This window comes from Pelodiscus sinensis, chromosome 1 (genome assembly GCF_049634645.1).
Source record: "Pelodiscus sinensis isolate JC-2024 chromosome 1, ASM4963464v1, whole genome shotgun sequence".
NCBI lineage: Eukaryota > Metazoa > Chordata > Testudines > Trionychidae > Pelodiscus > Pelodiscus sinensis.
This window is the reverse complement of record NC_134711.1, coordinates 325,336,975-325,357,045: the sequence shown is the minus strand read 5'-3', so window position 1 is coordinate 325,357,045 and position 20,071 is coordinate 325,336,975. Positions and strand designations below refer to the sequence as shown.

The 20,071-nt window shown below is 62.3% G+C and overlaps 1 protein-coding gene across 6 annotated transcripts in view; it reads right to left on the bottom strand.

Moving 5' to 3' along the window:
- The window catches only part of NUMA1 (nuclear mitotic apparatus protein 1), a 67,903-nt gene that overhangs the window by 4,916 nt on the left and 42,916 nt on the right, over positions 1–20,071 (bottom strand). For 4 of the 6 annotated variants that reach the window (XM_075919650.1, XM_075919651.1, XM_075919649.1 and 1 more), the window contains 17 exons: positions 19,252–19,331; positions 17,672–17,754; positions 17,183–17,263; positions 16,513–16,597; positions 15,437–15,566; positions 14,878–15,026; positions 13,291–13,408; positions 12,101–12,218; positions 11,376–11,516; positions 10,419–10,541; positions 5,751–9,362; positions 5,023–5,064; positions 2,676–2,744; positions 1,574–1,684; positions 1,285–1,503; positions 990–1,147; positions 484–733 (listed from right to left, as the gene is read on the bottom strand). In XM_075919650.1, coding sequence (XP_075775765.1) covers positions 484–733; positions 990–1,147; positions 1,285–1,503; positions 1,574–1,684; positions 2,676–2,744; positions 5,023–5,064; positions 5,751–9,362; positions 10,419–10,541; positions 11,376–11,516; positions 12,101–12,218; positions 13,291–13,408; positions 14,878–15,026; positions 15,437–15,566; positions 16,513–16,597; positions 17,183–17,263; positions 17,672–17,754; positions 19,252–19,331 — 5,569 coding nt within the window. The remainder of the gene's footprint in view (positions 1–483; positions 734–989; positions 1,148–1,284; positions 1,504–1,573; positions 1,685–2,675; positions 2,745–5,022; positions 5,065–5,750; positions 9,363–10,418; positions 10,542–11,375; positions 11,517–12,100; positions 12,219–13,290; positions 13,409–14,877; positions 15,027–15,436; positions 15,567–16,512; positions 16,598–17,182; positions 17,264–17,671; positions 17,755–19,251; positions 19,332–20,071) is intronic. The other 2 variants (XM_075919652.1, XM_075919653.1) reach the window with 2 other exon arrangements.

Genomic DNA, 20,071 nt, shown 5'->3' with positions numbered 1-20,071 from the left:
CCCCCGCCAGCTTGGGCCTGTCTCAGCCCCCCCTCCCCCCCGCCAGCTTGGGCCTGTCTCAGCCCCTCCTCCCACCCACCAGCTTGGGCCTGCCTGCCTCCTCCTGCCAGCATGAACCTGCCTCAGCTCCCCCCCCCATGGGCCTGCGGGACCCAGCTGCCTTCCCCACCTGTGTGGTTCGGGGAAGTTCTGCTCTAGGCCTGTGGTGGGCACCAGAGGGGTCGGGGGGGGGGGGGGGGGAGAGGAAGACTCCAGCCCCTCAGTACAAGGGAGGGCTCTGCACTCGGCAGCCCACACAGATAGCTCCTCTGCTGGGGCCATGACTCGACCCCCCTGCAGCGAGGCCAAGAGCCGCTCAGGCTGGCCCGGGGGGGAGGATGCCCAGTGCCTGGGCTGGCCTCTGGCGCCAAGAGGTCTGAGGAGCTGCCACGCTGCGGGTCTCCCGCCCAGCCAAGGCCCCACCCCTCCAAGCCCCGGGGTTACTTTGGTCAGGGTGATGTCGATGATCTGCGTGGTGCGCCGGCGAGCCGAGCGGGTCCGGCAGCCCGAGTCGAGGGACAGGTCGCCCAGGGAGCCGATGCTGCTCTCCAGTTTGGCCTGCGTGCGGCTGGGGATGGGGGTGAAATAGAGGCTCTCCAGAGACTCAACTTTACGTGGCAGCCGCTGGGACGTGAGCGATTCCACACTGCCCGGCACGGCCAAGGTTTCCGACTGCGATCGGCCAGGCTTCCTGCTGAGACGGGGCAAGGAAACACGTAATGGGGCCCAGCCCGCTCCCGACGGCTCCGAGCGCAAGCCAGGCACCGACACCTGACCTGTGGCTACCGGGGGGCAGAGAAACGCTGGCCCAGGGACCCTGCTTGTACAGCCGGGCCGGAAGCTCCCAGCTGAAGCACACTGCCTCCAACTCCCTCTCCCAGGGGATGCCTGGGGACCTCAGAGCCCAGGGCCGGGCTGCTCTGGGCTGCCCCGGGCGGGGGAGGCAGTACCTGGTGGAGTTGAGTGGCAGTGTCTCGTCGCTGCTCAGGTCCAGGCTGTCCGTGCTGACGTCGGCCGGGTTCTGGCGGTAGGTCTCCCGGCTCTTCAGCGAATCGGTGGCCACCTGGAACTTGCCAAGGTCCCGTAACTGCCGATCTGCAAACTCCACCTGGCGGGGGAGGGCGCGGTGAGGCAGCTGCACAGCACAGCGGCAGCTGGGGGACTACAGGCCGGCCGAGAGTCGGCAAGAGAACCCCTCTTGTGCTCCAGGAAAGGTGGGCTGAAGGGAGGCAGATCTCCCCGTACCTGGGCCTCCAAGCTGCGGACCTGGCTGCTCAGGTTCCGGCAGCTGAGCTCGGACTCCTTGGCCTGGAGGACGGTTTGCTGCAGCTCCCTGGCCAGCCGCTCCGACTCCGCCTTGAGCTCAGTGTTCTCCTTCTGCAGCTGCTCCAGCCCCTTCAGCTTCTCCGCCAGGTCTTGGTTCTGCTGCTTCTTGGCATCGTAGAAAGTTTTCGCCTTCTCCATCTGAGGGGAAAGGAGGTGGTCAGCCCCCGCCGCCTTCCCGGGTCCCGCCGAGGCAGCCAGCGGCCCCTACCTGTGCTTTGTAGTGCTCTGCAGCCTTCTCCTTCAGGACCAGCTGCTCCTGCAGCTCCGCTATCTTCACCTGCTGGCGAGCGGCCTCTGCCTGCAGCTCCCCTTCCCGCACCTGCCAGGTCACAGGGAGGTGGGGAAGAGCCAGTTTAATGGAGCACGGCTGCTTCTGGGTCACCCCACGAAGGGCCCCGCGGAGCCTCCCCCTGCATGATGGTGGCGGCTCTTCGGCCACCCTTCCGAAGAGGGGGTGGGCGCTGCTTCCTGGCATGGACAGCGAGGGACTCGTGAGTCCCAGACTAGGACTGTACACGAGCCGAGGCCTGTCGGTTAATCTTCTCGACTGCTTGCATTTCCTCCCCCTTGCTGCTTCTGCGTCAGAGGCAGCAAGAGGGTGGGGAGGAGGAGCCAGTGCTGGGGGCGGAGTCGGCTTAAAAGCTGGTTCCCTCCCAGCCCCGGCTCTGCGGTGCTGCCTGCCCCGATCCTGCTGCTGCCTCTATCAGAGGCAGCAGCGAGGAGGGGGGCAAGGGAGGCTGCCACAAAGGAGCCTCCGCCCGTGGCGAGCCCAGGCCTGACTCAGGCAGAGGCTGCTCCACATTCTGCAGACCCCTTGCGGACAGGGGCTGCTGTCTCTGGATCAGGGCGCAGGGCGGCAGGCAGCTGGTCTGCGCAGGGAGCTGGTGTTCGATAGTCCCCCACCCCCGGGGACTATCGCACAGTGGAGTAAGCGGTTACTTGACTATTCAATTACACGCTAACATCCCTATCCCAGACCAGCCTTTGTGCGCCTGCAGCCCAGAGGCACTCCAGTTCCGCCACGGGGAGAGCGAAGGCCACAGCAGCGCATTTCGGTGGGAGATGTGGCTGAAAGGAGGCACCTGCACCTTTCCCTCCCCTCATCTGGGCTGGGGGGCAGCCCGTCGGACACAGGTTCCACCGGCAGCAGAGGGGGCCTCCAGTCAGCTGGACGGTAGTGTGCTCCCGCGGGCTGTGGGCCCCCCTATCCATTGTACGCAAGCTCCAGGCAGCCCCTGGGGTCCCGGCAAGCCCCCACCTTGGCCCAAGATCCCACACTGCCCTGCTCATGCAGCCCTCCTTAGCATTACCTTCACCGACTCCTGCTGGGAGCGGGTGGCTTTTTCGTTCTGGGCCAGCTGTTTGTTCAGCTCCTCCACCTAGCAGGGAACAGGGGAACAGTTACACCGGGGCTGTCCCTCGGAAAGCAGCCTCCCCCCCGTTCGGGTGCCCGGGAGCCCCCCCTCGCCACAGCATGCCAACGCGTTTCCCACAGTCCGCAACTGCAGGGCCGCCACACAGCCGGGCCCTAGTGCCTGGGGAAAGCAGGTTCTACTGCGCCTCACAACGGGACCTCAGCCCACGAGCTCTCGGCAGAGATCGAGTGCCCCCTAGACGCTGAAAGAGAAAAGCCGAGCGGCTGGCTACTGCCCCCACCTTCAGCTCTTAGTCCTGGTAACTCCCTGCCCCAATCTGCTGCCACAGACCAGCTTCTTGAGTCATGCCCACCACTGGCCAGTGTGTGGACAGGCCCCTTCAATAATCCACCCCCCCAACCCCGGGGTCCTTGCTCTTGTTCCAGGCCCGCCTTCCAGCTGCTCTACGGAGACACACTCTCGCCCTTTTCCCAGAGACACCCTCCAACCCAGCTCAGACCTCCCCCAGCCTCGCCAAAGCAACCCAGCGTGGTCTCCACAACCTCCGGCCCCGCGAGCGGCTCCCGCAAGTGCGCAGCTCGGAGCCGGCCTAAGCCACAGAGGAGGGGTTTGCTGTGCGCAGGCAGGAGAGCAGCTACGTGCAGGAAACAAACCGGGTTGTCTCAGCCAAGATCAAAGGCACAAGAAAGCAGTGCACGGAGTGAAGGCGTTAGATGCGTGAAACCGGCCAGGATGCCCCCCAACCTCCCCAGAGCCCGTAAGCTCCGGCGCTGGTCTCCACTGCCAACTGTTTGCCGCCCGAGGAGATGGCGCAATTTGAACCACTGGCAAGTTTACCAAGGGTCGTGGTGGAGACGCTGTCATAGACCATTTTAAAATCAAGGTTTTCCCAGGAGTGCTGCTCTAGGAATGAGCCTAATCACAGGGGTCCCTGCTGGCCTTGGAATCCAAGAGATCTCCTGGCAAGTGTCTTGGAGCCAAATCAGTGGGGCTCTCTGGGGGTCCTCTAGATCGTCCCCCTCATTTGTCCGAGCCACATGGGGGTGTCCCCAGAGGTGCTGGCATTGGCACAACGCTGAGAGCTCCCAAGTCAAGAAAGGGCTGAAAGGGCAACACTAAGCGTCTAGGTAACTTGCATGACCCCTGCACCCGGCTATTAATGTCTGTAGATCGGTTTGGATCCTGGCTCCTTTAACTCTGGGATGGGCACGCTAGCCATTGCATTCCACAGCAGCAGCTCCCTGGGACGTGCAGGGCTGGCTCTCCCAGCCGTGGGAGGGCGCCCGGCCCAGCTGTGAGGGGAGCAGAGCGGTGAAGAGGACCAGGCCCTGCCTCCCAGCCACCAGAGACCCTCCTCCATGAAGCAAGGCACCTCGTGGCCGTGCGGTCCTCTAGCATGCGCCTGAGCAAGGCACGCAGGGCTGGCGGCGGAAGCCTACTCTGGAAATGACGAAGGCGGCCCCATGGGAGGGTGCTTTGCTACATGCCCCGGGCCGGCGAGCCGCATCGCGATCTTTGCCCGCTCACACATCAGCACCAGGGCGAAAGGCTCGGCAGGGCCACAGCTACCCCCGGCCCTCACTAACAGCTCTGGGGTGCAGCACACGCAGGCCCGGACTCCAGCCCCCGCTCACACCGCGCTGACCGGCACAGGTAACCAGCGGCGCTCACGTGGCACATGGGGGCCGGTCTACAGAGCAGGAAGGGACAATCGTCGTCACTCTGCAGAGGTCTGTGCTAAGGCCTCACGAGGGAGCTGCTCCCTTCGAGCCTCCCTGCCGGCAGAGCACAGCTTGGAGTCACTAAGTGCGGCGCCCGTGTCTTGGCCTCACTGCTTGGCAGGGCAGATGGGTGGGAGCAGCACGGAGCTGATGCAGGGGAGCAGGAGACCGGGTCCCAGGGCTCCTTACGGGGCTGCTGTGGGTGGGAACACCCGCCCGGCTGCCTCCCTGCCCGGTGCGGCTCGCAGCGCAGCCGGTGGCTGTTCCGGGGCGGGACAGGGAGGGGAGGCAATGAAAGACGCGCTGACCTGTGCACGGTGCTGTTCCGTGCAGCGCTCTAGGCTGCTACCGGGGTAGATTTGGGTGAGGTTTCATGGCCTGGACCCCTGGGGGTGAATGTGTCGCCCTGGGGAGCCAGCCAACGCTCGTGGCTCATTTCTCTGGGAAGGCCCAGAGCCCTCACTGCAAACAGTTGACAGGAGCCGGCGTCTGTGGCGGGCGGCAGCAGCTAGAGTCATGCACTGTCACCGTTTGAGCAGCCAGCACTTCGCATGCGTTACCTGCTTCGCGCGCTCCTTCTGCAATACCTCTAGCTGCTCCACCTGCACGCCGGGCGAGTGATGGAGGCACCAGTGAGTACCCCAGAAACAGGCTGCCTCCGGCCCACCAGCCCTGCTAAGGCCCTGCCGTGGGGGGGTTACACTGCCCCCCTCTCTGTGCTGTGGGCCCTCAGCTCTCTCCCCACATCCCAAACAGCCTGTGGGGTGCAGGCCCCCCTAGATCATTCCACCAGGCCAGACTGAGGGGGCCAGCTGCGCCGCGATCTTAGTGACTGCTTTGCTGTGCCAAGGGCCCCTCTCCCTGAAATCTCGCCCTTGCGTAACCGGCGCAAAGCGCTCAGTGCTACTGCCGACCAGCTGCAGGACTGAGCGACTCTCCTGAGCAGAGATGCTGCCTCCCAGGCCAGCGTCACTGGCTAAGCTGCCACGGAGCAGAGCGAGCCGGCCACCTCAGTCACCTCTCAGGGGTTTCCCAGCAACCCTCTGGGGCACCACTTGCGGCAGGTCTAGAGAAACTGGCTTCCCTTCTCCACTCCCAACAGCCTCGCTTAGCTGGGGGCGGGGGTACAGTTTGCCTGTAACAGCAGACCCCAGCGTGCTGGGACACACAGCCCTACCCCTTGCAGCTTCACATCCGAGCCCTGATGGGCGCTCCAGGACTTTCCCTTCCCCATCACTACCCTTCTCCCTTCAGCCTGGCCACGGAGAACGCCTCGCGGGTGCCCTACCTGAGTCGTCAGCTTCTGCCTCTCCTCCTGGAACTTCTGCCTCTCCTCCAGCACCCTGACCTTGGCGTTCTCGTACTTGTTGGTCATCGCCTCCAGCTTCTTCACCGCGTCGTCGGCCTCGCGCCGGCTCCCCGCCACCAGTTTCTCAGACTCCGCCCGGAGGGCCTCCAGCTCCCGGCTGTGCTTCTCCTGCATCTGGCTGAGCTCGGCATCAAACCTCTGGCGCCCTTGGCTGGACTTCTCCCGGAGCCCTTGGCTCTCCTCCAGCAGCTGGGCGTGGGCCCGCTGGAGCGCGGCGAGCCGCTCCGCGTAGCTGGCGTTCTCCCCCTGCAGCCGCTGCACGGTGCAGTCTTGTTCGGAGAACCTCTCCTTGAGGGACAGGAGCTCGCCCAGTTCCAGCTTGGCTCTGGCAAGTTCAGCCTGCAGAGCCCCGGCTGCTTTCTGCCTCTGCTCCAGCTCTTCGCGGTGTTTGCTCTCCAGGGAGGACTGCTCGGCCTGCTGCTGCTGGTAGAGGCGTTTCATGGGCATCAGCTCCCCGGCCAGGGCTTGCGCCTTCGCCAACTCCACCTGCAACGAGGACAGGAGCTGTTCCTTCTGGAAGAACTTCTCCTGCCAGGCTTTCCCCTCTTGCCGGAGCGCCTCCTGGCGTTCCCCTTGGGAGCTCAGCTCCCTCTTCAGGGCCTCTATGGACAGCCTCTGCTTCTCCACCTCCTCCTGGTAGGTCTGCACTTCGCCCTTCATGATGGCACACCTCTCCGCCGCCCGAGACGCGGCGCTGGCCGTCTCCGACTGGAGCAACCGCAGCCTCTCCTCCAGCTTCTTGCTCTTCTCCGACTCCGCCAGGATCAGGCGCTTCAGCTCTTTGCTCTCCCCCTCCTTCTCCAGGACCTGCAGGTGGAGGATGGAGACTTCCTGCTCCAGGCTGCCAATCAAGCTGTTCTTCCGCTCCACCTCCTGACAACACCGGGAGATCTGGTCCTTCCAGCTCTCCTCCAGCTTGCCCTTCTCTTGGGCCGAAGAGCGCAGCGCCACCAGCTCCTTCTCCACCGCGGCGATGGAGTCTTTGCTCTGGGCCAGCTCCTGCGCCGTCTCCATTAGCTCTTTCTTCAGCGCCTCCACGGTGCCGTCTTGCCCAGCCTGTGCGGATCGAGAGGCTTCCAGGAGTTTCTCCAGCTCCATCACTTTCTGCTTCCGCTGCGTCACTTCTCTCCTCAGGGCCTCCAGCTCCGCTCCCTTATGCTCCAAAGCAGCTGCCTTACTCTGAGCGGCAGCTTTCTCCAGGCTGGCAATGGTGTCCTGCTGCTCCCGGCACTTCTGCTCCAGTTTCTCCATTTCCGAGTGGAGCATCTCGCTCTCCTTCACCTTCTCCTGGGCCAGGTCTTGGCTGGAGCTGGATTCCTGCTCCCGGTGTCGGATCTGCTCCTCCAAGCTTTTGAGAGACATCTCCTTGGAGTACACGATGGACTTGATGCTGTCAATCTCGGCCTCTCGGGTCCGCGCCACTTCCAGGAAGCCCTGCAGCTCGTTCTCCATCTTGGCCGCCCGCTCCTTCAGCGCCTCCACTGAGGCGAGCTCCCCTTTCAGCTTGACGACCGTCTTCTGCAGGTCCCTCAGCTCCTCGTTCCGGGAGACGTTTTTCAGGCGGAGCTCGTCCAGCTCCCCTTCCTTCTCCTCGATCAACTGTAGGGACCTGGCCAGTTCCTGCTGGTGGGCAGAACGCTCGGCTCTTTGCTCGTCGATGGAGTTTTGCAGCTGGACTTCCAGCTCCGCCTGGCTGGCTTTCTCCACTGCCAGGTCTGCCTTGGCCCGCTCCAGCTCACCTGTCAGACCCTCCAGCTCCGTGTCTCGGAGAGCTAGCTCCTGTTTCTGCTTCTGCAGGGCTTCTTCCAGCCTGGCCTTCAACTGCTTAACCTCGCCGGACAGTTTCTCCACTTCCAGCTCTCTCTCCTGCAGGACCAGCGCTGCTCTGGAGAGGTCAGACTCCGTTGCAGTCAGTTCCTCGTGCTTCTGTTCTCCCAGACGCTTCGCCGTCGCTTCGAGCGCCGTCGTCTTGAGCCGTTCGTCAGCCAGCTCCCGAGTGACAGCATTGAGAGTCTCGGCCGCCTTCTGCGCCTCCGTCTCCAGCTGAGCGATGCGCCGGGCTGCTTCCTGCTGGGACGCTGCGGTCGTCTCCTGCAGAGAGGAGAGATCCTCCCTGAGTTTTACCTCCACGCTCGCCTTCTCCTTGACCTGCGCGAGGGCCTTGGAGAGGTCAGTCTGAAGCAGCGCCAGCTTCTCTTCTTGCTCAGTGGTTAGGCGCTTGATCTGTGCTTCTAGCTCCGCCGCCCTGCCCTGCTCCGTCTGGAGCTGCCGGCGAGCCTGCTTGTGGTCTCCACGCAAAGCGCGGACCGTCTCCTCCAGCCTCTCGCGCTCTCCTGCACCCTCTCTGGCGGCCGAAGACATTTCTGCCAGCTGGCGTTGCAGCCTCTCCGTCTCTGCCCTGTATTCGTCCCCCAGCTGCTCCACCTGCAACGTGAGCGCTTGCCTTTTGGCTTGCTCCTCGCCCACCTCCTCCAGAGCCTGCTTGCGGGCCTCTGCCAGCTGCTGGATTTGGGACTCCAGCTCAGTGATCCTTTTAAGGTTCCCTTCGAGGCTCTCCGAAGCTCTCCTCTTCTCATCCTCCAGGATGCCCTCTGTGTTCCGGGCAGACTCCTCCATGGAGAGGAGGCGCTCTTGGAGCTGGGCATTTTCCTTGGCCAACCGCTCCTTGTCGGAGAGTTTCTGCTGATCCTCTTTCCGCTGGTTCTCTAGTTCTCGGACCTGGGCTCTCAGAGACTCCGCAGCCGCTGCTTGGGCCTCGCTCTGTGAGTGCTGGGCAGTGAGTTCCAGGACTCGGGCGTCCAGCTCTTGGACCCTCTGGCTCAGTTCAGCCTTTTCCCTTTGTGTCTCCACGGCGGAGGCCTGGCTGGCCGCTCTGGCCTTCTCCAGAGTTTGCAGCTGAGCAGTCAGGGCTGCCAGCTCCGTGTCTTGTCTCTGCTGGAATTCCCGGAGCTGCTGCAGGGCAGACTCCCTTTCCTGCAGGGCCTTGGCGTGCTCTTCTCTCAAGGAGGCCAGCTGTTTGGCTTCCCCTTCGCTCATGGCTTCCATCTGCACCAGCCTCTCCTCGCTGTGCTTCAGAGTGTCGCTGAGCTGGTGCACTTGCAGGCTCAGCTCTTCGATGGTCTCCATGGAGGACTGCTCTTGCTTCTGGAGATCTTCCGCCAGCTGTCCCTTCTGGAGCTTCTCCTCCTCCACCTGCTGATGAAGCGTCAGCAGCTCCTGGTCCCGCTGGAGGAGGAAGCCGTTCAGCTTCGCGATCTCGGCGGTGAGCGTGTTGACCTGGGCGTTCAGTCGCTCCTCCTGCGCTCGGGAGTCCTGCTCCAGTTTCTCTTTCGCCAGGCGCAGCTCGGAGACCGAGCTCTGCAGGTTGGCGATGAGGCCTGTGAGCTGAAGTTTCTCCTCTTCGAAGCGGCTCCGTTCGGATTGAAGAGCCGCCTCCAGGAGGCCCTTTTCCTCTTCCAGCCGAAGGACGGTGGCTTGGAGCTCGCTCCCTTTCGCCGAGAGGCTGCTCACTTCCTGCTTCAAGTCTTCAAGCTGCCGAGAGAAAGGGAACGCTCAGCTGCGGTAACGCCCCCTTCCTGGCAAGCCTGCCACTTGTCACTCTACCGGGCTCTGGGGCAGGGGTGGGCAAACATTTTTGTTCGGGGGCCATTTCAAAAATGTTTGAAGTGGTTCCGGGCCACCCCAGGAGGAGTGGGGCCTAAACAGGAAGGGGGGGGGGCCTAAACAGGAAGGGGCAGGGCTACCCACCCCCAGACCATGATTGGTCTGGGAATGGGAGAGCCCCCTTCCACCCTCCTCCCTCTAGGCACCCATGCCCTGGAAGAGGCTTGGCACGCTCCCCCACCCACCAAGCCAATCAGGGCCCAGGGGCGGGGGAGCACAGGCAGCCTCCTCTCGCCCTGCGAGGAGCACATGGTGCTTTGAAATGTCACGCTCTGCTCACAGGGCAGGGGCAGAGCGGAGAAGGCTTCACGCGCTCCCCCACCCCCAGGCCCTAACTGGACTGAGGGCAGGGGACCAGCAGGGCCTCCGTGGGCCGGATCCGGCCTACACAGGCCCTTTTGCCCACCTCTGCTCTGGGGTGTTTCCAGGTCCCCCACCCTGGCCATGCCCCAGAGCCAAAGCTGCCTCTACGGAGCTGAGACTTTTCCTAGCACTGCTGGTCTGGTGACTGGAGACCACAGCAGCCAGCGAGCACGGCGGGGAGACGGGGACGACTGCCCTCTGAAATATGTACTATGCAAAAAGGGACTCTCACAATGCCCATTGTTACACCCAGAGAGAACTGTAGCTTCACCATCAGTGTTACAGTGTGCCTCCGAGACCGGGGGTCTCCCCTGCCCGGCCCCCTGCCAATGCTGCTTGGCAAGTCAGAAGGGCTGCTCGTCACTGCTGAGAGATGGAGAAACACTCAAAGGGACTGGGGGTTGCTTCAGCGTGCGAGCAGTCAGCTCTAGCGGCTGGGCTAGCGGGCTGGTTCTGGGTACAGAGGCTTCTTGTGCTCCGCTTTCCTCAAGAGAGCAGGGTATTGCTCTGAAGTCCTCTGCGCTTGCATCCTCCTTGTCTGACTCAAGCGAGTAGCCTCACCTTCAGGATGTCCCCCATGACCTCTCCTTTCTCCTGCGTGCCTCCCTCCCGCAGCTTGGCCAGCTGGTCCTCCAGCAGAGAGATCTTCCCCTGCAGAATCTCCAGCTTCTCCTCCAAGCATTTCTGTAGGGAACAAGACAAGAGCGAGAAGCACAGTGAAGGTGGGAGAAGAACAATCGGGCAAATATGGGGCTGGAAGTGACCTGGAGGCCGTCACATAGTCCATCCCCCAGGCGCGGCAGGGCCAAGTGAACCTGGCAGGGGTTCGTCCCACCTCTCCTTACACACCTCCAGCGACAGGGATTCTTCCACCTCCCCGGAAGGCTGTTCCAGAGCTTCACTCCCCTGTGGGGGAGCAAGGCTCTCAGATCTAACCTAACTCCCTTGCTGCAGATGAAGCCGTGTCCAACCTCCTGTGGGCTCGCAGAACCATCGGCCACCGTCCTCTTTAGAACAGCCCCATAGAGCAAGTCTCGGTTTCCCCTCCAGCTCGTTCTCTCCAGGCCAGTGTTTTAAACCTTCTCCTATAGGGCGAGTGTTCTGAAGCCTCTGGTCACTTTTGCGGCTTCTCTGGTCTCCTCCGCAGCGACTGAGTCTCACCCTAGCGGATAAGGTCCCTCCCTGCCTCCTTGTCTGGCGCTCCGCCGCTCTTCCCACTGCTGGGACTCTAGACCCCTTCTCCCTCCACACACGCTTCCCACCCTGCCCTGCGGACATCTCGTCTCGGAGGTAGAAAGGACTCTTTGGAGTCAGAAACACCAGGCACGCCTGCGTGTGGGTGTTACGGCTGGTCCACGCAAGGCACCCCTCCCTCAGAAACAGACAAGCTGCCTTTGGCCACAGGGACCAGCTTGCCATCGAGGTTGGAGCGCTGGGTCCCTATTGCCCACCCCAGGACTCCCCCCTGACGTAGAGGCAAGGCCTGGTTCTGTGGGGCACCCTGCCCACAGCCCCTACCTTCTCGTGGAGGGCAGCGTGGAGCTCGGTCTCCAGGCGGGTTCGTTTCTCCTCCCCCTCCGCCATCGCCTTGTTGTGCTCCTCGGAGAGCTCGTTCAACGCTTCCTGCAGCTGCGCCAAGTGGCTGGCGAACTCCCGAAGCTGGACCAAAGCAACAGCCCCCCCAAACACTGCCTGGTTATCCACCGCACACAGAGCGGGTGCTCAGCTCAGCCTGGTGTTACGTGTTTGCTTGGTCTCCCAATGCAGCCCGAAGGGGATTGCTTCCCTAACCTGCGTCTCCCCCCATCGCTGCCTCACACGTTCGCTTGGTCTCTATGCCGGAAGAGGGTGGCAGAGCTGGTAATGCCCTTGAGTCCCAGTGCCCTGCCTTCCCACCCCCGACCCTCCTTCCTTCCCATCTCCTCACAGCAGCCAGCCCACAGCCCTGCCAGAAAGCATCACCACCAAGGGGCCAGCTGAGCACCCTGTATGCTGCCCAGGGCTATGTGCTGATGGGAACGTCCGATAAAAGACCCGAATGGCAACGCGTCCGGAGGCAGCAGAGTCAAACGGAGGAGGGCGAATGGACTCTCAGGCAGAGCTTGCTGTTGGGGCAAAGGCAGGCCCAAGACAGGCCTCAGCCAGAACGAGCCATTGCAACCGCAGCTCCGGCGCAAAGCACGATCCCCGCACATCCGCCATGGCTTGTACCATCGGGGGGAAGAGGGAGGGGTGCCCTGTACCTTGAACGAGAGGTCCCCGTTCTCCTCGGAGAGCTGGTTGATTTTTCGGTCCATCTGGCCTTTTTCAGTCTTCAGGTCCTGGCATTGCTTTAGGGCCTCGTGCAAGCGCAAGATCAGGCTGTGGAAGGGGGCGGCGGGGGTTACGCTTTCTGCCTAGCGGAAGTGTGACCTGGGAGAGGAGCCAGGAAGCTGCTCCCAAGGCAGCGTCGTGTTAAGACTCCCTAGAAGTGGAGGGGGAAACCGGGCACATCCCATATTCTCCTGGCTCCTTAACGACCCTGCCTGAGTATGTAAACTCCCGTTTAACTGGTTAAATGGGATGTTTAGGGGGAAGGCAGGCGGCCAGAGCAGCCCCGTGCCCGGTGGGCCCCTCGGGGATTGAGCAGCCGCTACCCCGCAGTGGGCGGGTCGCTGTTCCAGCCCCCAACGGTTAACCGGATCCAATAGGCTTCCCCCCGTAAGGATGTTGCTTGCCAATTAACCTTTCGCACCCCTAGTGGGAGCCCAGTTGGGCTCCGAGTCCCTGGCTCACTGACGCACCGCCAGGCTTTGCCAGCCGCTACGTCTGGGATGGGGAGGGGATAAGCACAAGCCCCTTTCCAGGCCTCCGTGGAACCCATCACGTCTGCGCCAAAGGGGGAGTTCTGAGGCCGCTGCAGGCACCCGGCAGGGATCACCCTTTGCTGGCTGAAGCAAACGAGTTCCCAGCCTCCATGTACTGGAGCCGCTTCTGCCGGGACTTCCGCGAGAAGGCAGCCTGCCGTGGGGCGTGGGAACAGGTCACAGCCTGCTCTCCCGCTCTGGGCACACTGGCTGGATGGCGCACACTTCCCGTGAAGGTAGAGGGGGCTGTTGGTGGAGCCGGGCTTCGCTCCCTACAGCCGGAACGGGGTAAGTCAAGACCCAGTGACACCGGCTGAGGGGCAGACCCAGCCTCTTTAGAGACCCCGGGTTTCTGGCAGGACAGGAAGACAACTTGAGTCTGGAGGACTGGAGCGTCAGCGCGAGTGTGATTACAGCGCACGTGTGCCTGGGCGCTCCTGTGTAAGGAGGCCACACAGCAGCACGGCTCCCGCTCCTCCCTGGGATCCGCCACAGCAGAGGAGGGCAACAGCCACGGGAGGACCCATAAGGCCTGGGCACCAGCCGGCCGGAGCCCTTGGGGAAAGAAGCTGCCCCGGAGGGGTTACCTTTCGTTCTTTTCCCGCAGTTCTTCCAGCTGCTTGGGCTCCAGATCGTCAGCGGCTTGTCTCTCGTTGAGAAGCGTCAGGCGGTCAATCCGCTGCTGCAGCATGGTGATTTGAGTCTCTGGGGAGGGGGAAGGGAAGCCCTGTCATTTAGGCCCCCAGCCAGCTAGTGACAAGCTGGCACCACAAAAGCCACCACCGGCCGTGCTCAGACCACGAAACTCAAGATGGGCAGGCCCAGCGCACGGCCTACAGCTGCTACTTGACTCCCTGACCCCGGGGGTGTCACATGACTCGCCTGGCTGTGCTGCAGCAGATGTTTGCTGCTGGTAACACAGCCGGGGGGAACCACCCTCACGCAGCCTCCAAGCAAAGCTGCAAGATGCGCAGCTTGTGTCCAATGCAAGCGGTGCAGCGCTTGCTCTGCTCGCAGCCTGGAGGGGGAGAACCCGCATAGGAGCCAACTGGCAGCGGGCACAGTGTACCAAAGTGAGGACTCGGATCATACTGAAGGCTACACTGAAATCCTGGCATTAAGGCAGGCCCCCAGGAGGGTGATAAACCTCGGACATGTTCTTTCAGGTAGGAGGCAGCAGGTGCTTATCGCTGCGTCTGGCCACGTAAGACTTACAAAGGAGCTGGCCTCCTACGCCGGATACTGGTGGAAAGACTGTAAAACCCACTAGGAAAAATACCTACAGGAAAACAATCAAGCAGCGGGGACCATCCTGTTTGTGCCTAATGACAAAGGATTGCTAGGGGGTATCCAGGGAGACGCAGAATCCTTTACCTAGGAGGCAAACTGTTAGCCGGTTTGCTGCATGAAAAGAGTCACGGCCAGGCAGGCTGGACCACACTGCACGGAGTTGCGGGGGGAAGCTGTGTTTACTAACTAGAACAACAGCTGGTTAATCAAGCCTACGATCTAGGCCGTATGCTGCGACTGTTTTAGACGGAACCATTTGCTCCTGCCTGAATCTCTGTGCCCGGCAAAGCTCAGGTCTCCTGGCTCTCTCCCCAGGAAGTGGAGCGGTGAGCCCAGCTGCCCGGTTTCTCTGGAGGCAGCGAACCCGTGAACCCTGCGAGTGTCTATGGAACAAGACTGGGCCCTCTGGGCGCCTGGAGGTGCCTCTCGCTAGCCTGCAGGGTGCCAGTGGTGCCCACAGGGCCTAGGCGGTGCCAGTGTTGCCCGTGGGGTTACAAAGCTGACCCGCGGTCCTCACCCTAAGGTGCTGCCAAGGCGCCTCTCGACACTGGGGGCCCCGGGAAGCCTCACACCACACCCTCTGCCATGCGCCTGCTCCACTGGCTGCAATGACCATCTGCATAGGCTGCTGAAACTGCCAGCACTGATGGGACCCAGTCCCTGGAACCGTCAGCGAAGCCCCCACGTACGGAAGAGGACTGGGGAGCCCTCTCGGGCTCCCTTCCAACATTGGCCAGGAGAGAGGCTCCCGCTTGCCGGCCTTCGCCTGCCCACAAGACAGACGCCCTGCACCAACACCGTGGGCGTGGTGGTAGCTGCGGCAGGGGTGCTCCAATACACACTGTGCACCAGATCCCCTCCCCACCACAGTGACAGCTACTGACCCTTCTCTGTGATGAGCTTGCGGTTCTCTGCCAGCTCCAGCTCCAGCTCATCCCGGTTTTCCCGCTCGTCCGCCAGCTGCTTCTTCAGCCGTCTCAGCTGGAACTGCGGGGTCTGCATGATGTCGCCCATGGGGGAGCCAGGAAGGAAGCTGTAAAGAAAGCACCAGCCCTGTAACGCGAGATACCAAGGGCCAGAGCAGTGACCCGGCACCGAGTCCTTAGCAGACAGGCAGACTGTTGCAGCAGCAGTGTCGCTGACATCTCAGCCGCTGGCGCGCTGCGCACCAGTCTAAAAAGAGAGGGCCGTACTTCAATCCCATTCACGGGGCGGCCCTCAGTCCAGGACACTGAGCTACCTGGCCCCAGGGGCGGAGCCGATCTGGCACTTACTGGGCTCCTACACTGAACAGGAGAGGTTTGGGATGGGAAAGGCCCAATGCTCAGGAAGGAGTTTTTACCTGCTGAGCAGGCCCCCTGCCGTAGGGCTGCAGGATGCTGCTAAATCTGGGCTCCTCCTCCCTGCCCCCCACAAGCCAGTCTCCCCAGGCAGCTGACGTACTTGTTCATGCTGGAGGAGGAGGCGATTTTCTGCAGCTCCAGGAAGCGCACCTCGCGCTTGTGCTGGCGGGAGAACACGGGGGACTGCTCCTCGGAGCTGGTGCTCGAGATGCTGGAGGAGGAAAGCGGCACTGGGGAGAGCAAACGGGAGAGCTTGAGTTGCCTGCGATAGTGCCAGAGGGGACGGCTTGGACGCAGGAAGCCCCAGGTTTGAAATACCCACATTCCTAGGAACTACAGGTGAGCCCAGCCCTTCAGCCTTCCAAACAGGGTACAGTGGAGTTTCCAGGTCAGGCCTTAAACCCTCCTCCCCACACCTTTTTGGCAATCCAAGAATAAGGGGTCAATTTTGCCTGCTTTGGTGGATGGGACCAAACGTTCCCCCGCCCCCCACTGCTGGGCTGCGTGCCTCTCACCTAGCTGCCTCCCCAGAGGTGGCTGCCTTTTAGACTTGCTGAATGTTGTGCTGGTTTGAAGAGATCGGGATGCACCAGAACGGAAGGTGCAGGATCAGTATCACCTGTTTGTCCTTTTCAGAGCAGGCCACTGACACAGCTAGGCCCTGAGCTCAGATTTCTACACTGCCCAGCATCGTAACAGACAGGAGAGCGGGTTCAGCCCCTTCTCTGAAGAGCTGGTAGTTGCTGCAGCCCTGTCAAGTGTTATACTCAGTGTAAGATGCTGGGGAAAGGCAGGAAAGCTTCTCTCGTGAACTGCAGCAGCGAGTCAGTTTCAGCAGGTCCGCGTTCATGCTGCTAGAAAGCGTTGGCCTTCCTGACTAGAAGGCAACAGCATTAACCCGGAGGAGGGTTAAAAGGGCAGAGGAAGTGCCAAAGGCTTCGGGCACGCAGGAACGGTTCCCGCTGCTTTTGTCATCCAGGCCGACCAAGACCACTATCTAGCAACCTTCAGCCTCAGTGCTTTTCTGGAGCTATGCCAGCCTGGTGCGGACGCTGTCCAATGACTACCGCCCCTACCCTGCGAGGCCAACGGCTGAGGCTTGGTGCTGGCTATTTTGTGTTCTGTGAGTGCATGCGAAGGAGCCCTTGCTTTTAACCCTCCGCACACAGCACTCACCTTTCTTCTGCAGGAAGAGCTCCAGGTTCTCACGCAGGCTCTCTTCATTGTCCAGCACAAACTTGAGGATGGTCGCCAGCTCGGCCTGAGACAGAGACACGCCCCAGTGTCAGCAGCGAGGCTGTGGGCGCAGCCCCGTCCCCAAAAGCAGCAGCTGTTGCTTAGTGACTGGGAAGACGGTTCCGTAGGATGCCATCCCCCCCATGCCCCAATCTGTCGTGCTGGGGAGTACTGGGCAGCTAACCCTGAGACCCAGACGTTAGGGCCTGGTTGAGTCAGAGGGGTCTTTCTCCGTGGACTGAAGCACAGAATCCACATCCAAGACTACCCCCCCACTTGTGATCCACTGGCGGGGAAGGAGGAGAAACATTCCTTCTCTGAGTGCAGCCATCTCAACACCAAGCAAGGCAGGTCCCTACTAAACCTGCTTTCCAGATGCTCAAATTGAGGTGAAGTGTCTCACCCAAGGTCACACAGCAACTCAGTGGCAGAAAGAGGGCTAGCAACCCAAGCCTTAGCCCCTGGGCCATCCTTCTTTGATTGGATGGCTAACCCCAACAAGAAAAGGGCTCTCCCCTTTCATATTCCTCGCTCAGAAACTTCGCCCAGGGACCGGATGGTAGCTGAGGCAGGAGGAAGTCATGCAAAGCCCCCAGCTGGCGAGGGTTACCTGGATTTTGTACTCAAATTCGTTCCAGTTCCTGGGGCTTTTGCTGCTCATGGAGGCGTGGTACAGGAGCAGCATGGTCACCTGGAAACAGACACTGCAGCGTCACGGCGGGGAAACGCCTCCCAACCCACCCACGCCCTTAGCTGCGCAGTCCCAGCCGCGCTGCCGCGCTCCCCCAGGCTGCGGGGAGAGATGTGTCTGGAGACACTGGAGACACTCACCCCTTTGCTCTGGGGCGCGGGGCAGGATCCCCGAGCACATGCGCTCGTGAACAAGCTGTGAGTTGGGAACCCCCTCACCAAGCGGATCGGGGAGGGGAAGGATGCGCCAACCAGGAGCCCCACCTGCTCCGGGACCTGCGCCTTGTGCTCAGTCCCCTGGCAGCGCATGCCCCACTAGGTCTGAGTGTACACAGGACGGCTGTCACACCGAGACTCGACCCAGAGACTCGCCATCACAAAACACTGACCCGGGGGCAAAGACCGGTACCTTGGCCAGCTCCAGCTCCTCTCCCTCCAAGAGTTTGGGTTGGGACACGGGGCTCTCCAGGGCTGACTTGTGCTTGCAGTGCTCTGCAACGACAATGCAGAGTGCTCCCGTTACTCGTCTAGTGACTCTGGCACACGCCTTGCACTGACCCGGGGTGGGGTGGAGGCTGGACGGGCCCTCGGGCCTCCTCTCGCATCTTCCGTTTCCAATGCCAGCGTGGGCCAAGCTCCCCCTCCAGCCCCTGACCACGCGGAAATAGGAGGCCACAGATCTGAACCCCCAGGGAGGAGGGAACCCCCTGCCTCTGCCCCACAAGCAGCATGAACCCTGACAGCTGACTGATTCATCCATACGCACCCCCGGCCACCCCTACCAAAAATCCCCCCGCTTCACCTTTCAGGGTGCTTCCTGTAACGCGCTCCTCCAGTCCCCCCCCATGCCACGCATAGGGCCCCTCTGCTCCCTACTGCCAGCTCCCTGCAAACCAGCAGCTCTGAGCTCAGCCCGCGCATCCCCAGGGAGATGCTGCGCGGGAGCCAGCCGCCGCAGGCTTTCTAGCTGGGTTTGGCTGAGGCACACGCAGGCGACCGACACGTCCAGAGGCCCCAGGCGAGCTGGCACTAGAACGCCAGACAAACCCCAGACATTAGCAGCTCGTGTCTGGCACTGCCCATTGGCGCGTACCATCACCCTTGCCTCTGGGAGTCTACCCAGCCTGGGGCGAGCACGTTCTGACATCAGGGCCACGTCAGGGTATGGAAATTGCATGGAAGGCCACAAATACTCGTAACATTGGGTTTGGGGAGCAGGCTCCAGCTGGGGTGGGGCTTGGATGAGGCATTTGGGATGCAGGAGGGGGCTCCGGCAGGGTGCTGAAGTACAGGAGAGGGGAGATGAGGGCTCTGGCTGAAGTGCAGGCTCTGGGGTGGGGCTTGTGAGTTTGAGGTGCAGGAGGGGACACTGGGCGGAGACTGAAGGGTTCGGCAGGTGGGAGGTGGACTGGAGCTGCGAGGGGGGTTGGGCCACAGGAGGTCAGGGATGCGGGCTCCAGGCTGCACTTACCTCAAGTCGCTCCGGGAAGCAGCAGCCGTCCTCCCTCCCCCGCCCTGCCCCAGGTCCTATGCACAGGCGCTCACAGGCGGCCCTGCACGCTACCCCATCCGCAAGGACTGCACCCGCAGCCAATGGGAGCGGCTAAGCCAGCGCTTGGGGCAAGGCAGCGTGTGGAGCCCCCTGTTTGCGCCTACGCACAGGGGTAAACAACACGCAGCGCCGTTGTGTGGAGCAGGGCAAGCCCCAGACCCCGGGGCTCGACTGAACAACTGCCGGGCTGAATGCGGCCTGGAGTTCGCCCACCCCTGCTCTAGGGCGTGTGCCTTGCCGGTGTCTAACAAGCACTGCCGCTCGCTGCCATGGATCCAGGGTCGCACTGCTTACCACCCAGGGGCTAGGCGGCAGCGAGGACCCTGAGCCTGACCTCGTCTGCCTGGCTTTCGGCCACGCCCAGGGGGCAGAACGCGCGGGGAAGGCGGCGAGCGCGGACACAGCTGCTCCCCAAGCACCGGGCTGAGGAGACTCACTCTGTAGGAAGCTGCAGATGAACTCAATCCTCTCCGGCAGGGGCTGCTGCAGGGCGGACTGCCCCTCCTCCGAGCCATGGCTGAAAGAGGGCGCAGGGGTTACTTTCACACTCCGGCCTCGCGGCAGGCCAGTGCGGTTTAAAACAGACCGGCCGGTTGCTAGGCAAGGGGCCTCACGCCCAGTGTACTTCCTGGGCCTGCGCGTGGAACCGGCGCAGCCAAGATCGGAGAGTCCCCGCGAGGACTGGGGGAGCGCACCCCCATCACGCACGTTACGGACCCTGACGAAAGAACAGCCGCAGCCCTTACCACCTACAGCCTCCGTGACGTGACGCTTTGCGCTCGCCCCCTCAGATCCCAGCTGCCAAACACAGAGCCGGCCCCGCCCCTCCCTGTTTGCATGCAGCTTGCCATGACCATGGCTTTGTTTATCTCCTTACGGGGGAACCGGCCAGAGAGCCCAGCTCTGGGAATTCAGAGTTACTGTTGCTCACTGGCCAGCAGAGGGAGCGCTCAAGGAGACATTTCCCTTCAAATTCAGGAGGCAATGGATTTAAAGCAGGGGTGGGGAACCTAAGGCCGGATGTGGCCCCTGGCTCGCCCCTGAGGCTCAGGGCTCCACCTCCTCCCGGGACTGGGGCACTCTTGCTGGCCACCATCACCCCCATCCCCGTAACCCTCACCTGCAGGGCTGGAGCACAGAAAATCTACTAGCCTGGGCCCCCCTGGGTTCTGGTGTGTGAGGGGAACGGCAGGGAGAGTGTCTTTCTCCTCCGTCAGGGGCCACCTCAGTGTGGATTCTGGGATGTGGGGTTTTTTG